General features: G+C 43.9%; 3 protein-coding genes across 3 annotated transcripts; all 3 read left to right on the forward strand.

The window, feature by feature from the left end:
- The first annotated feature begins 203 nt into the window (after positions 1 to 203).
- On the forward strand, positions 204 to 5,281 carry LOC115670098 (dolichyl-diphosphooligosaccharide--protein glycosyltransferase subunit 1A). The gene is made up of 10 exons (XM_030591298.2): positions 204 to 362; positions 916 to 960; positions 1,177 to 1,814; positions 1,903 to 2,050; positions 2,136 to 2,312; positions 2,937 to 3,005; positions 3,129 to 3,218; positions 3,717 to 3,875; positions 3,959 to 4,183; positions 4,883 to 5,281. The coding sequence occupies exons 1-10, from the start codon at positions 228 to 230 to the stop codon at positions 5,072 to 5,074; spliced, it is 1,878 nt and encodes a 625-aa protein (XP_030447158.1). The 5' UTR covers positions 204 to 227; the 3' UTR covers positions 5,075 to 5,281.
- Positions 5,282 to 7,143: 1,862 nt separating this feature from the next.
- On the forward strand, positions 7,144 to 9,594 carry LOC115670099 (outer envelope pore protein 21, chloroplastic-like). The gene is made up of 5 exons (XM_030591299.2): positions 7,144 to 7,454; positions 7,896 to 7,970; positions 8,083 to 8,235; positions 8,497 to 8,595; positions 9,358 to 9,594. The coding sequence occupies exons 1-5, from the start codon at positions 7,362 to 7,364 to the stop codon at positions 9,439 to 9,441; spliced, it is 504 nt and encodes a 167-aa protein (XP_030447159.1). The 5' UTR covers positions 7,144 to 7,361; the 3' UTR covers positions 9,442 to 9,594.
- A 1,981-nt stretch (positions 9,595 to 11,575) lies between these two features.
- On the forward strand, positions 11,576 to 12,243 carry LOC115669946 (RING-H2 finger protein ATL80). Its single transcript, XM_030591126.2, has one exon. The coding sequence runs from the start codon at positions 11,607 to 11,609 to the stop codon at positions 12,228 to 12,230; it is 624 nt and encodes a 207-aa protein (XP_030446986.2). The 5' UTR covers positions 11,576 to 11,606; the 3' UTR covers positions 12,231 to 12,243.
- Positions 12,244 to 13,666: the final 1,423 nt, after the last annotated feature.

The raw sequence follows: 13,666 nt of genomic DNA on the forward strand, positions 1-13,666 counted from the left end.
TCCGGCCAAAAAAAAAAAAAACATTGAGATGTAGCTACAGGGACTTCATCGTAACTGATTTTCAAAGTGTTGGGGGGTGGATATTGCAAAAAATCGAGATACCCGGGGGGCCAAATTGCAAAAATCCCAAAAACCCAGGGGCCAAGATGCAATCATCCCCCATAAGTCCAGACCGCAAAAGTCTCGACACACACGATAGAGAGTCCGCACTTGCTTCACAAATTCACATGCCAGTCCGAGAGACGATCGACTCCTCCTCGCGCACGAAGATGGGGTTTAGGTTCGACCTGCTGGTCCTCGCGGTGGCCCTGCTCTCGACGCCGGCGCTCTCCGATCTGGTGTTGACCAGGGTCGATCGGCGCGTGAGTCGCTCTCTCTCTCTTCTCTTCTCCTCCTCCTCCTTCGTCCTCCCTGCGAGCTCTTTGGCTGCTGTTACTCGTTGATCCGGCTCGTATCGAGCAGGTTTAGGTGGGGGGGGGGGTGTTTGTCTCCTTGAGGTTATTGAGATCGTTGATGTCCGATTCGCGAATTTTGAGTATGGAGATGGCGCTGTGAAGGCCTTGGTGTTTGAATCAGATGCGACAGGGGCGGGTTCTGAGGATGTGTAGGTTTTGAGTTGGTTTGCATTTTGGAGGATTTGGACTCGTGTTGGGTGGTTTGGCCGTATGGTAGTGGGTTTTTCACTTGAGTGGTCGGTTTTAACGATCTTCTTGTCCTGAGGATGATGAGAGATTACGATATGTGGATGGGCTGCTGGAAATCTAAAGGATTTCTGCTTGTCGAAAGCTCCGATGGGTTTTGTTGGGTTTAAATATGATGTCTGCGCAACCCGAGAAAGTGGAAATGTGGCTTCTTGGTTTAGTTCTCTTATTTCACAATCTTTAGCGGGCTAATGATGTTCGTGTTCTCTTGCAGGTTGATTTGACATCTCACATCGTGCGGATTGTCTCGACACTGAAGGTGCGGTCACTTCCAATTGTGTTGCCATTGTTATGTTTTCTACATTTTTGCTCTTTCTCTTCTAGATCTCATCAGTAGAGAGTTGCTCTGACTTCCTTGGTATTTGTGAAACTCCTTATCTTAAGCTATTAGATTTGGGCAAATGATCATGTTGAACTTGTTAGTACCTCGATTAATCGATTTCTCTTACTTGAATTTTTTCGCTGTTTAATGAAGGTCGAGAACACGGGAAAGGATTCAGTATCAGAGGTTCTGTTGGTCTTTCCTGAACGCCAGGCAAAAAACTTGGCATACTTGATGGCTGCATCTAGCCCGGGGAAAGGGAAAGCAAAAGCTTCTGCTGTCAATCTTCCTGTTGAAAATTTCAACAGTGAAGGATTGCCTCCGGCCTTGGTTGCCTATTCAGTGTCATTACCCGAGGGTGGACTAGGGAAGGGGGCGAGCTTGACTTTTGACGTGTCAGCTGTGTTTACTCATTCACTACTGCCTTTTCCTGAAAAAATTACTCAGGCTGATACTCAGCTGCTTGTATTTGAAGAAAGTGCGTACTTTCTCTCACCTTATGCTGTCAAGGTCCAGTCTCTCACTGTTAAACTGCCTCATCCAAGAGTTGAATCTTACACGAAACTAGAAAACACTAAGGTTCAAGGTTCAGAGATCAAATATGGTCCTTACGAGAATCTTGCTCCCTTTTCATACTCACCTATAGTTGTTCATTTTGAGAGCAACCAACCCTTTGTTGTTGCTCGAGAATTGGTGCGAGAAATAGAAGTTTCCCACTGGGGTAATGTGCAGGTTACTGAAAACTATAACCTTGTTCATGGCGGTTCTCAAATTAAGGGAGAATTCTCTAGGTATGATTATGCTTTTCGTGTGCTCCTTTAGTTTTTTTCTCAAGTTTGGCATCTGTGCCTATCATAAGCTACTTCCTTCATCCTGCAGGCTTGATTACCAGGCCAGACCACACATTAGAGGCGCATCAGCTTTCAAAAATCTCGTGGCAAAATTGCCTCCAAGAGCTCATTCTGTCTATTACAGGGATGCAATTGGCAACATTTCAACTTCTCATCTTTGGGGTGATTCTAGAAAGGTAGACAATCTGATTTTCACAATATTTGCTTCCATAATTTCTCGTGTAATTTGAGATTTTCACACATTTTTCATCATGGGTACAGACAGAGCTGGAAATTGAACCTAGGTACCCGATGTTTGGTGGTTGGAGAACTGCGTTCACAATTGGTTATGGCTTGCCTCTTCAGGATTTTTTGTTTGAATTAGATGGAAAACGCTTCCTCAATATCACCTTTGGCTCTCCTATAAATGAAATCATTATTGACACCCTCATTGTGAAGGTAAGTTGTTTTTATTTCACTTTTTCTTAAATAGTCAACAAAAAGTCCATATATGTGAAAATGGCAATATAAATGAGTTAGTTTTTGGAAGTCCTTGGGTCTGCAACTAATTGAGACCATCCCCAACTGTCGAAAAGAAAAAGACGGCAGCAAGAGCACGAAGTAAAACTGACTTGGAAAGGTGAAATTGGTTGTTGCTCTTAGTTCTGCACTTAATAACAGTAGTTGAGAATGGTGATAGAGGTTGGACAAATAGAAAGCCTACTGATACTAGTCATCGAAGAAGCTAGTTTCATACTTAGCTTGCATTACAAAGCACAAGCAAATGAACATGCAGAAGGTAGTTAGCATAATGGCAGGAATAAGTGGGACCTGGGATATATGGATCTTCTAGTGTCTGGAGTACTTAAATGGGATTCCTGTTTCAGGAAACTCTGTTGCTCCCTCTTTCTGTCTCCCTTCCTCTGAAGTCACAGTCTCGTAGAGTCGTAGGTCCGCACATGGACACATACATTTTGATTAAGGAGTACATCTCTTGATATTTCACCTAATGATAGATATAAGATAATCTATGGACACATCCATCGATATTCTTATAAGTCCTTAAATTGTTGTGAAGTACAGGTTGTTTTGCCTGAAGGTTCTCGAGATATATCTGTTTCTGCACCATTTCCTGTTAAGCAATGGCAAGAGGTATTACTTTCTAAGTTGTCACCCTTTGTTCCTTCTTTATTCTGTAGTTTTCCTATGTTTCTGATTGCTATGGTTCTCTCATTCTGGATCCTTAAATAAAAGATAAAGTATGTTTTTATGCAGACAAAATTTTCCCACTTGGATGTTATTGGCAGACCAGTAATAGCATTGGAAAAGAGTAAAGTTGTGCCGGAGCTTGATCAGTATTTCCAGGTACGCTTACATCTTCCCGAGATAATGAATTGCCCGAAGCTGATATTTTTAATATAACACCGTCTCACGCACGTAGAAGTCAGAATGCTAAGTAATGGTGCATATGTATTTTTCAGGTCATTATGTCAGCATAGCAGTCTATTTCCATTGATTAAGATTTAGATTTTGCCACTGGAACAGGTTTTTGAGTTATGAGATTACTGTGGTGAGGGAGAGCAAAATCAGCAGTAGTACAGTTGTAAATCCTTTACTTTGGACATGCGGATTATTCAATTGTGTCAAATAAGTCTCTCCTTCTCATGGACTATAGGGAACTCAATGCATTTTCTTCTTTCAGGAGAGGTCTCATCAAAATATTAGTGCAGTGAATAGTGAGAGTTGCAATGAATGATTTCCTTGTTTCAAGCATTGCTTTCTTTGGGTTCTTGAGCATCTAGACAAAATAGTGGAATTATTTGGAATGTCCATCTAATGAGTTATTGTTCCAATTGCTTGCAGGTTTATTACAAGTTTAACAGTATTTCAATGTTCAGGGAGCCAATGATGTTGATTTCTGGATTTTTTCTCCTTTTTGTTGCTTGCATTGTATACGTGCATGCTGACTTGTCAATCTCCAAGTCGTCTGCATCATATTTGGCAAAGCTTCAATGGGAAGAGGTAAGGAGTTTGCCTCTGGTTCGTGCTTTTGTTTGCAATGCAAGAGAGTGCATGGAATGAAGACTTCAGTCTCTTTATTGCAGGTCCAATCTGTGATTCAGCAAGTTGACAATCTTGTTAACCGATGCTTAATGGTACATGACAAGCTGGATGCATCTCTGCGTGATCTTTCTAGGATGGGTGATGTTCAAGCTTGTAAGGCAGCACGCAAACATGCAGATGGTCTGTTGAAAGAGCTCTCTAAGGAATTAAAGCCCTTGCTGTCATTCTTGCAAAATTCTCCCCAGGCTGCTCAGATATTGCCCAAGGTTAGATATGCCATTCCTTCTCATACCTGTTATGGCAAGAAAATTCAGGACTAATCCGCTACAGTTTCACCGTTTAATTTATTGCGGCCTTTTGCTTTTATCGGCAGAATATTGGTATTCTGCTGCAGCTATCAGAATTGGGTGAATTTGTTTGTACATTTGGTTGATGGATCATATTCTGTTGTAGAGGCTGTCCAGGAGCTTAAAACCCCCCGCAAGCCAAAAAAAACAAATTTTAGCAACAGAATGTTTTTACAGAGCTGGACACCGACTGACTGAGACCGCTTGAACTAGTTTGAGTAATGGTTGAGCCATTAAATTGACACGCTGTCATGGTTTGAAAAGGGGTTTCCTGTGGTTGGACTCTCAGGAGAGTCCCATTGGGCTGGGTGTACAGTTAGGGTGACCTAAGCGGTTGGGAATATCAAGAGAAAAATCGGATCTGGATCTTCAGATCTGATAAGTTTGTGTTAGACATGGTTCAAGCAAATCAAGTTTCTTTCTTAATTACTTGTCTCTTGAACATAGGATGAGAGATTTGATAAAAAAGAGAAAAGAACATATGATGAGAAAACAAAGCTGTCCTGTATATACATGATCATAGTTGTAATCTATTAGATGAAGAATGTCCAGTGTGTTTCTTGATGGGAAACTGACTGGTCGCATTATGAGGAATATATCCTGATTTTCTGTATGTAGGTGGAAGAACTGGTGGTCAAGGAGAGAGAGTTGCAAGACAAGCTGATGGTTAAGCACACAACCGTGGTAGACTGTTATGAGAAGAAGCTTTCGGGACGTGAAATTGAGAACCGGATAGCTTCGCAGCAGAACAAGATAACTGCACTGAGACAGGAGGTTGATGATCTTCTGGACTTCATAGATGAATTATGACATCCCGGTCGCTACTATTGTCCATCACTCATCATTACGGCTTCTCTTCGACATCCATAGTAAGAAGGTGGGAGACTTACCTTTTTCTGTTCGCTTGGGCCTGATTAGCAATATTTAAGAACGGTGGAGAAATTTTGTTGTGATCTAGGGAATTTTAACTCAGAAAGTTTCTTTCCCTTACAATGTCTTCTGTGTTCTTACGTCTTACTGCTAGCGTTTCTCTTAATTCTCCTTTTATTACTTGCTCTTTTCAAAAAGTAGATCGGCCAATATCTCCAATTCTCCATCCTCTACTATTTATAATACCATTTTGCATCTTTTGCTTTCATGTTGGACCCACCAATTTTCTTTCCAAATCACCCTTGCACATCCTCTAAATTCCCCCGACCTTCCAAAGCAAAACCCTGATTAAAATTTTTTAACCCAACCGCCCTGTGGGCACCGGGTAGCCAAGAGCGGGCCGATGGCTCCATTCGGCTGCCACAATTGTGCCTGCCGGTGGTGGGTCAGGGTGGATGGAGGAGGCTGAAGTTATAGCTCATATGGTGGGTCGGAAAGGAGGCTAGAGTTTTTTTTTTTTTTTTGGTAACCGAGGATCCGCCACCATTCCCCGGAAGCTAGAGTTTATGTTGGGTGAATTGAGAGTTGGGGCGGAGTTATATTTTCTGAAGTTTGGGCAATTTGGTCATTTCTGCTGTGTGATTCTATTTGAGATGGAAAGCGGTGTTTTCCAAAGTAGAAAAATGCACAACGGTTTACTTGGGCTCTAAAAATAGTACAATCTTTTATAAATGAGACTTTTTTTTTCGGTATATGATATATGAGATATTAATAACATGACTTTTGAATCATCTAAGAAAAGCATAACTTCTTACATCTGAGACACTTAATAACATGACTTTTGGATCACCCAAGGAAAGCATAACTTCTTACATCTGAGACACTTTTAACGCAATCCTTCAAGCATCTTCGAAAAATGCACAACGATTTGCTCATATGCTTTTTTTTTCCTCTCCATACATATGAAATTCGATGCTGGTGTCGAAAGTTTTTTTTTTCTTTTTTTCAAAGGTGTCGAAAGTTTATCATGGAAGAAATTGCAAGGATACTCGATGATCCATCTCTTATCTTAAGCTCATTCCTGTGACATGGACGTATATGTCTTGTAATGGATCCGTTAATTAGGGTTGCGATTCAGTTTCTTGTTTGTTTCTTTCAAAAGATGTAATGCTCATCGACAAAATTATTAAAATAATTATCACACAATTTTTTCGTCGCTTTGTTACATTTTTTTAGGACATTTTAGACATTTCGATACTAGTGTTTTCCATTCCAAAGTCTTCCGAACGCTAGAAAAGGAATCGCCAAATTCTTTCTATCTCATTCCTTCGCAACAAACTAACACAAGAATTGCAATGCATATATCATTTCATTCTTTGTTACTCCACCAAACCGTAAAACTATTGATCGTGTGATGGACGTTACATGAATAAAATCAATTATGGCATTGATGGTAGATGTTCCATGTATCACATATCCTCCCAAGATTTGATACATGCTCTCATTTTTAACACAAGCCATAACTAGTTAGTCCGAAAGACAATCTTGAGCATAAATCCTATTCCGACAATCTTCGAAGTAGAAAAACAAAAATTACATTAACCCCGAGACCCGATACACCAAACACGAGGAGACCATCCCAATCGTGGGAGACCCACCATTCGAGTCGAGCATCGTTGCTCGGACATCGATTAAGTACCCTACACATCCCGTGCATGTCCCCCGAGCTATTCATCGGTGCGACGGACGAGAAAATATTTCCGTCTCCCGGATCCACCACGCGACGGCGATGATAAAACGCAATTGATCGATCACGGTCGCTCACATGTCATGAATTTCTATCTGATTTCACGTGTCGCCGGCCGTAACGAACTGTCCCATGAATCTCCCTCTCCTGAGGAACGGCGCACCCGTTGCGCCCCACCACGAGATGGAAGCGTACGGAGGCCCAGAAGCCCATGGCCGAACGGGACACGTTATCTCCTTCTCATTGGAGGACCAAAGGCGAGACGCGATTCTCCCCGCGAGTATATAAACATTCCCTCGGCGGAGGCGTGAAAACTCCCCGAGCGTTCCGAGATACCGCTAGCACGACGCCACATCCTCCGGCGACCGGCTACCGGCGACGTGCGAACGGCGACTAGCAGGTGGCCACCGACCTTGCAGCCTAGGGTTTTATCGTCTTCGCGCTCGCATCCCCGCCGATAACCTCGCGTTTCTTCGCCAAATGGAGACGTCTCTAAGGTACTGGGGCGATGCCAAGTCTCTCAAAATCCACGCCAAAGAGAAGGTTCCCATCGATTCCAAGACCTTCTTGCAGGTGCAATCTCTCTTCTCTGCTCTGGTTCTGGGTTGGTATTCAATTGGGTATTACCTGCGCCTCGACGTTCTCGCTTGAAATTGGTCTGCTAGAGTGTCAAGAGAGTTCGCGCGAGATGGTCGAATGTCTGATAAGCGAAGTGCCGGGTCTGTTGAATCCACGGGAAGGAATTAGTGCAGCGTAGAGAAGAGAGAAGAGAGCGTGAAGATAGGCTGAGTTTGAGGGGAAATGTATCCGACCTTTCCGGGTTCTCTTAATTGATTTTTGGCATGAGCAGACACTGGTGCTGTTATGAGGACGAAGATGTCCCCGTAGTTAGCATAGCTTGAGCTGGTGTTAGCATGAGACGAGAACCCTCGAAGTTCATGCTCAATTGCTACTTGAAAGGTTGCTGCTTTACATGATCTAGGCTGACGTTCTCTCTCCCCTGTTGTATGTCAGCTTCATGGAGAGCTCGACACGAGATTGGGGGCTCCGGGTTATTTTAGCGCGATGATACGCCACTTCTATCCGGATGTGAGTGATTTATTCTGCATGACTTTATCGTTCTCCTATCTCAACATCTCTCATGGCACATTGGGATGCTTCTTATACATTTGTTTGCTTCATCTGCACCATTGTCCTGTAGCTATCCGCTAGCCTCGGCGTAGGAGTGCAGTTTGATAAAAATGGGAAGCTCCGCTATAATGTACGTGCAAAGAAAGCGTTTCCTGTGACTACTGATAGACTATTGAGCTTTAATGTGAAAGGACGGTGTGATGTTGACAAAGAGTTTAAGCAGGTTCGTGAAATTCTTCATTTGCCTTGTATTTGGTGTAGTGTGATTAAATATGGGGTAAGATGTCCCTAGTTGATCGATTCATTATCCTCTTGATGTCTAAACACCTTAAAACGAATTCGGAGCTTAATGCACTAACGGTTTCCTACTATTTTATCGGGCTTTCCTGCTTCACCTGTTCTGCTCTGCAATCATGTTAGTCAACGTGAGAATTTTATGCCTTTTACATATTCTCACTGCAACTCATGTTTATTATGATAACAGTGGAAGTCCAGGGGAGGTGCTGAATTTTCTTGGAGCATTTTCAATTTTCAGAAGGACCAAGACGTTAGACTCAAACTAGGCATTGAAATGTTCGACCAGGTATGAACCATGGAGTCATGTACCTATTTGGTGTTGTTTGGTTTTCCAGTGTTGCTTATTTTTTTTGTGACCTTTCAGCATAATCTTAAATTGCAGTTGGTGGATGGAAAAATCTTGGGTAAGATTGAGTCTGTGCAATTCGTGACATCTATAACAGTTTATTTGATGGCTCCTTTAAACGTTGATATGCAGCATGCCTTTCTGAGTACAAGGCTTGTGACTGGGTTCTCTTTTCAAGTTAATGCTGGAGTAATTTTGATAGTTTTTCCCCCTTTGGGTTAAAGAAGTGGTCGTAGTTTGATACTGTAGTTCCTTAAGATAGATGTCGCTATGGATGTTTGATTGTCTAACTAGAAAGTACTTTTGCTCTGAGAACTGAACCTTGCTACCCAAATAGATGTCGCTTCAATGGCATCTATGTTGTTTGGAAGTGGAGGGGTAAGGGACGAGTTGTGGATCTCGGGTGTGGTGGGGAAAAGTGATTCTTATAGGATAGATAACGCCTTCATGAACTTAACAAAACATAACGCAATAGTCGGGCATTTCCATTCACCCTCTCCGCTCTAATTAACCATTTTATTGGTATATGTCCTTATTTAAATGTGTACATGTGCATCTGTGTTGCTACTGAGAAGTGCTCTGTAATCAGCATAAGGTCACATAAGGACTGGCGGCTGGCCCATCACCGCATTTAACCTAATGCTCTTAAACAAATTCAAAATTATGTGCGGTTGTTGACTCTGATTGCGAAAACCTTTCCAGGTGCCATATCTGCAGGTTAAGGAAAACAACTGGACCTTCAATGCAGATACCAATGGTAGGTGGAATGTGAGGTACGACCTATGATTATGAAGGAGCGGAACTGGATCTATTCTTTTTTAAGATATGTTACTCCGGATGTCACATCCTTTGGTTTTCTGTATTGTTGGATACCCAGTGAGCTACATTAGTCAACGAGTAGATGATCAGCTCTTTAATAAATGCGGTTTATTTACTTCATGTGTTGTTTATTTGGGTCTGGAGGCAGTCAGGTTTACGAATTTGAGTTAGATGTTGTGCTGAGGTTCCATTGTTAAGCCAGGCTCAATTGAGATTGCGCAGATGGAAAACGGCCCGTTTCATGCTCAGTGAAGCATGTTGCCCTCTGTTTCTAGGAGGGCCCATCATTTAAAGAGTGCCCATTTGTCGCGGCATCGCTTTTTTATCCTCGAGCAGGACCTCGAATTGCTACTTGCATACTCGAATGAAGATGCGTTACGAGAAGTCTGATTAGCATATACTACTCTTGCTCGATATGTGCATCATTTCCATTGGATATCTTGCAAGTTTGACTCCTACATGTATTTTTCTTGAAATAACTCTTAAAAATGATAACTAAGAAAACAGCATACTGTTCTCAAGAAAGCAATCATAAACCTAGAGTGGAAAAGATGTTGCCTAAACTCGTTCAAGCAGACCTAGTCAATCACACTGAAAGAAATTAATGATAAGATCTGGGACTGGCCTCTACTGAAAAGACACAAACCCTAAACATTGGCTCTGTCCACCATGCCAGTGTCAAAAATAGGTCTAGAGACAAAGTTTTCCATCTCATTTACGATAGTGTGCACTTTCCGAAATACTTTCCAAATGACGACCGGCGTGGATGACAAAACTTTTGAGTGAAAGGAAAGTTTACTTGTAGTTCAGCAATTTACACCAGTCGCATTCAAAACATTAAACAACTGAGCTTATTGGACGAATTCGAGCGTCTGCTGGACTCCTTGAACCCTCACTCTCACCAATTTACTCATCAAATAGAGCAGTGGACAGAGATAAAGAAACTTAAAGTGCAAATTAAGTAATTCGACGAGCACAAACAATCGGAGTCATCAAGCTTACCCTACCCTACCACTGGCTATCCGGTCGGTGAGGCGATGGACATCCGGCCAGTAAGGTACTGCCCCGTTTTGAAGTTTCTCTCTATATGAAAATAGAAGAAGTAAATTACTATCCGTGACATTCTGGTGCGGATGAAGAGGATGAGGTCAGGAGTGTTGAGAGGCTTCTTAGCTCTCATGTAGATGTGATCTGAAGTCGCGGAATTTCATATTCGAGACGCATTTTCTTCCTTCTGAAAGTAGGTGAATTGTGTTGTTGAGCCAAACTCCGTGAGTAATTTTATAAGCAAGATGCCGGTTGGAATGTATTATCCGTAGAGGCAAGGGAGGGCAGTGTTCCTGAAAAAAGCAAGGACAAACTCCTTTCGCATGTTGCCTGTTTCCCGCCATGTAAGCTTTTCTCGGCATACAAAGTTGGCACTCAACCACCACCTTTGCTCGAATCGAGTCGATTCTATCTCGACCATTAAATGTTGTGACCCCTATGTGGAGCCCGTGCGATCGATAGCTGAGATAGAGTGGATTTGCATGCAGCGGGCGCATGCAATAATGCTTGATGCTGAACATGCTTGCTATGCATGCGCGCACGCGAAACGCGCCGCGAAAATTGTAAAAGGAGTTTTCCCTAAAAATAGAACAACTATAAAATTTAAAAAAGTTACGAAGATATCTCACATGACTTTTAAGGGCACCCTTTTTTTTTTTGAGTTTGTTGAGAATTATAAATATAGTGTTTCGCATTGGATGAAAGTCAAATTTTAACCAAGTTAAAACTGAAAAAAAGAGAAAAGAAAAAGGGTAAAAGTGAAAGTGTAATCAGTGATGCCAAACCCCAACCTTTGAACATCATCAATAATCATGGCAAATTGGGCAAAAGGCATATAATCCGCGGGAGGGCCACAAATCATGGATATTCTTATGGAGGCGAGGACAATTCTGTAAAAGTAATTTCACCCAAGCACCCCACCCTTCGAGCCGAGCCGAGCCGAGCCGAGCCGAGCCGAGCCGAGCCGAGCAAAAATCAGCGGGTGAGGAGGTTAGTTGTTAGTTGTTTTTACCCACATCTCCCTCCTCCTCCTTTCGGACAACATAAACCGAACTCCGTTCTCTCCCTCTCCCTCTGCCTCTCTCATGACTCGCCACCGCTTCCTCGGCGGCGCCGCCGCCAACTCGTCGGCCGCGGCCGCAGCCGCCGGCCCTCCCCAGGCCGCCGTCCCCGTCGACTCCGACTACGTCGTCATCCTCGCCGCCCTCCTCTGCGCCCTCATATGCGTCCTCGGCCTCGTCGCCGTCGCCCGCTGCGCCTGGCTCCGCCGCCTCGCCTCCCCCTCCTCCTTCGCCGCCGGCGCCCCACGCCCTCCCCCCCCGGCGCCCCCTCCGCCGCCCTCCAAGGCCAACAAGGGCCTCAAGAAGAAGATCCTCCGCTCCCTCCCCAAGCTCACCTTCACCCCGGACTCCGCCGCCCGGTTCTCCGACTGCACCATCTGTCTCGCGGAGTTCGCCGACGGGGACGAAATCCGGGTGCTGCCCCACTGCGGGCACGCGTTCCACGTGGCCTGCATCGACCCGTGGCTCGGATCGCACTCCTCCTGCCCGTCCTGCCGCCGGATTCTGGTGGCCGCCACCGCGGTGTGCGACAAGTGCGGAAATTTGCCGGCGGCGACCCCGGGCTCGAGCTCGATCTCCGGCACAGCCGAGGAGGAGTCCAGAATGAAGCAAAGAGAAGATCACGACAGCGGCGGGTTCTTGCCGTAACACGAATTCTTCCTCTTTTTTTCTCTTGGGCGGTCGGTTTTAGATTGCTTAGCTTTAGTACGAAGATGATGTTCATTGGTCTCAGTATACGTTAGGTTAGTGCCCATATGGTTCACAGGAATCATCATATCACGCCTGAAAAAGGGTTGAATCCCAAGCTTAATTTCAATGGAAATTCATGGAGATTAGGTGCTTCTGCCTCTGTTTTCTCTTCTTTGATCGAATGGGCTGGTTGATGGGTGTCGCCATTGACGACCTTCGCTTTCCTGACTCCGAGCGGAGGGCATTACTCAGTGCCTAAGCAAGCCATCAATGGCGGCTGCTCCTCCTGTCGGGCTGGCTCCTCCTGTCTGGTCCAGGTGTCCTCCTAGCGTTGGGTGTTCAATGAGCTTGGGTGGGATCCATGGCTGGGTGGAGTGAGAGAGAGAGAGAGAGATAGAGAGAGAGAGCTTTGATCTATTTGACAGCTGGGCCAATGGAATCAAAGAAAAAACAGAACCAGAGAGGACCCATTTTTCTTTTTTGGGGGACAAATTAAAATGAAGGAAGAAAGAGAGAGAGAGAGAGAGAGAGAGAGAGAGTTCATGTCCACCAAATGTTGAAGGAAAGAATCTCTCTGTTTGGGTGGAGAGAGAGAGAGAGAGAGAGAGAAGCTGTCAAGATTGAGCCGTTTCAACTCCATTGATCCTCCAAGTTTTGTCTTCTTTGCAGTTCTTTCCTTTTCCCTTTGATTTGCTTTTTGCTGTTGAGGACCAACTTTCAGCCGCTAACGGATGTGGGATGTCTTTATTCCCTCCCGGAGTCTGCGAATGATTGTCCGGACATGGATCTATCGAGATAGGCTCCGATATGGGGAAATTGAAAATTTGTTCGGATTATGAAAAGATGTCTTCATATATTTTGGTAAATGCCCGGATATGGTGCATATAGTGAAGACTTGTCACAATGTGTATCTCGGCGCCCAAGTCTTTGGCCTGGTTGAGCTCGCCAAATCGGATGAGGCAAGGTCAAGATTGTCAGATTAGGCGAGGTGGAGCCTCGTCAGCCTTGGGTGAGCTTGTCCCTCGCCTTGTGGCCGATCGTCAGCCGTGCCGGTGACCGACCGAGGAAGAAGAAAAAAGAAAAAAGAAAGAAAAGAAAAATAAATATAAAAATTCGAAATTTTCTGTAATTTTTCTCAAGAAAATCAAATAAGATTTTCCGTATCAAACGGCGGAAAATATTTTTTAGTTTATTTTCAGGATTTAGCCAAACAACGAAAAATATTGTCACTTTCATGAAAAATGACTTCTTAAAAAATATTTTTCAGAAATGTCACATTTCTCGCGAAACAAAAGGTGCCTCAAGCAAATCCTAAGTATTACGATTTTCGAGTTCATCTTTATGGCGAATTGGGTCACCGGGTTTTCAAAGTTTGTTCTTGACGGGGACACTTG

This window comes from Syzygium oleosum, unplaced genomic scaffold (genome assembly GCF_021117445.2).
Source record: "Syzygium oleosum isolate NSW1041296 unplaced genomic scaffold, Sole_v2.1 Sole_v2.22, whole genome shotgun sequence".
NCBI lineage: Eukaryota > Viridiplantae > Streptophyta > Magnoliopsida > Myrtales > Myrtaceae > Syzygium > Syzygium oleosum.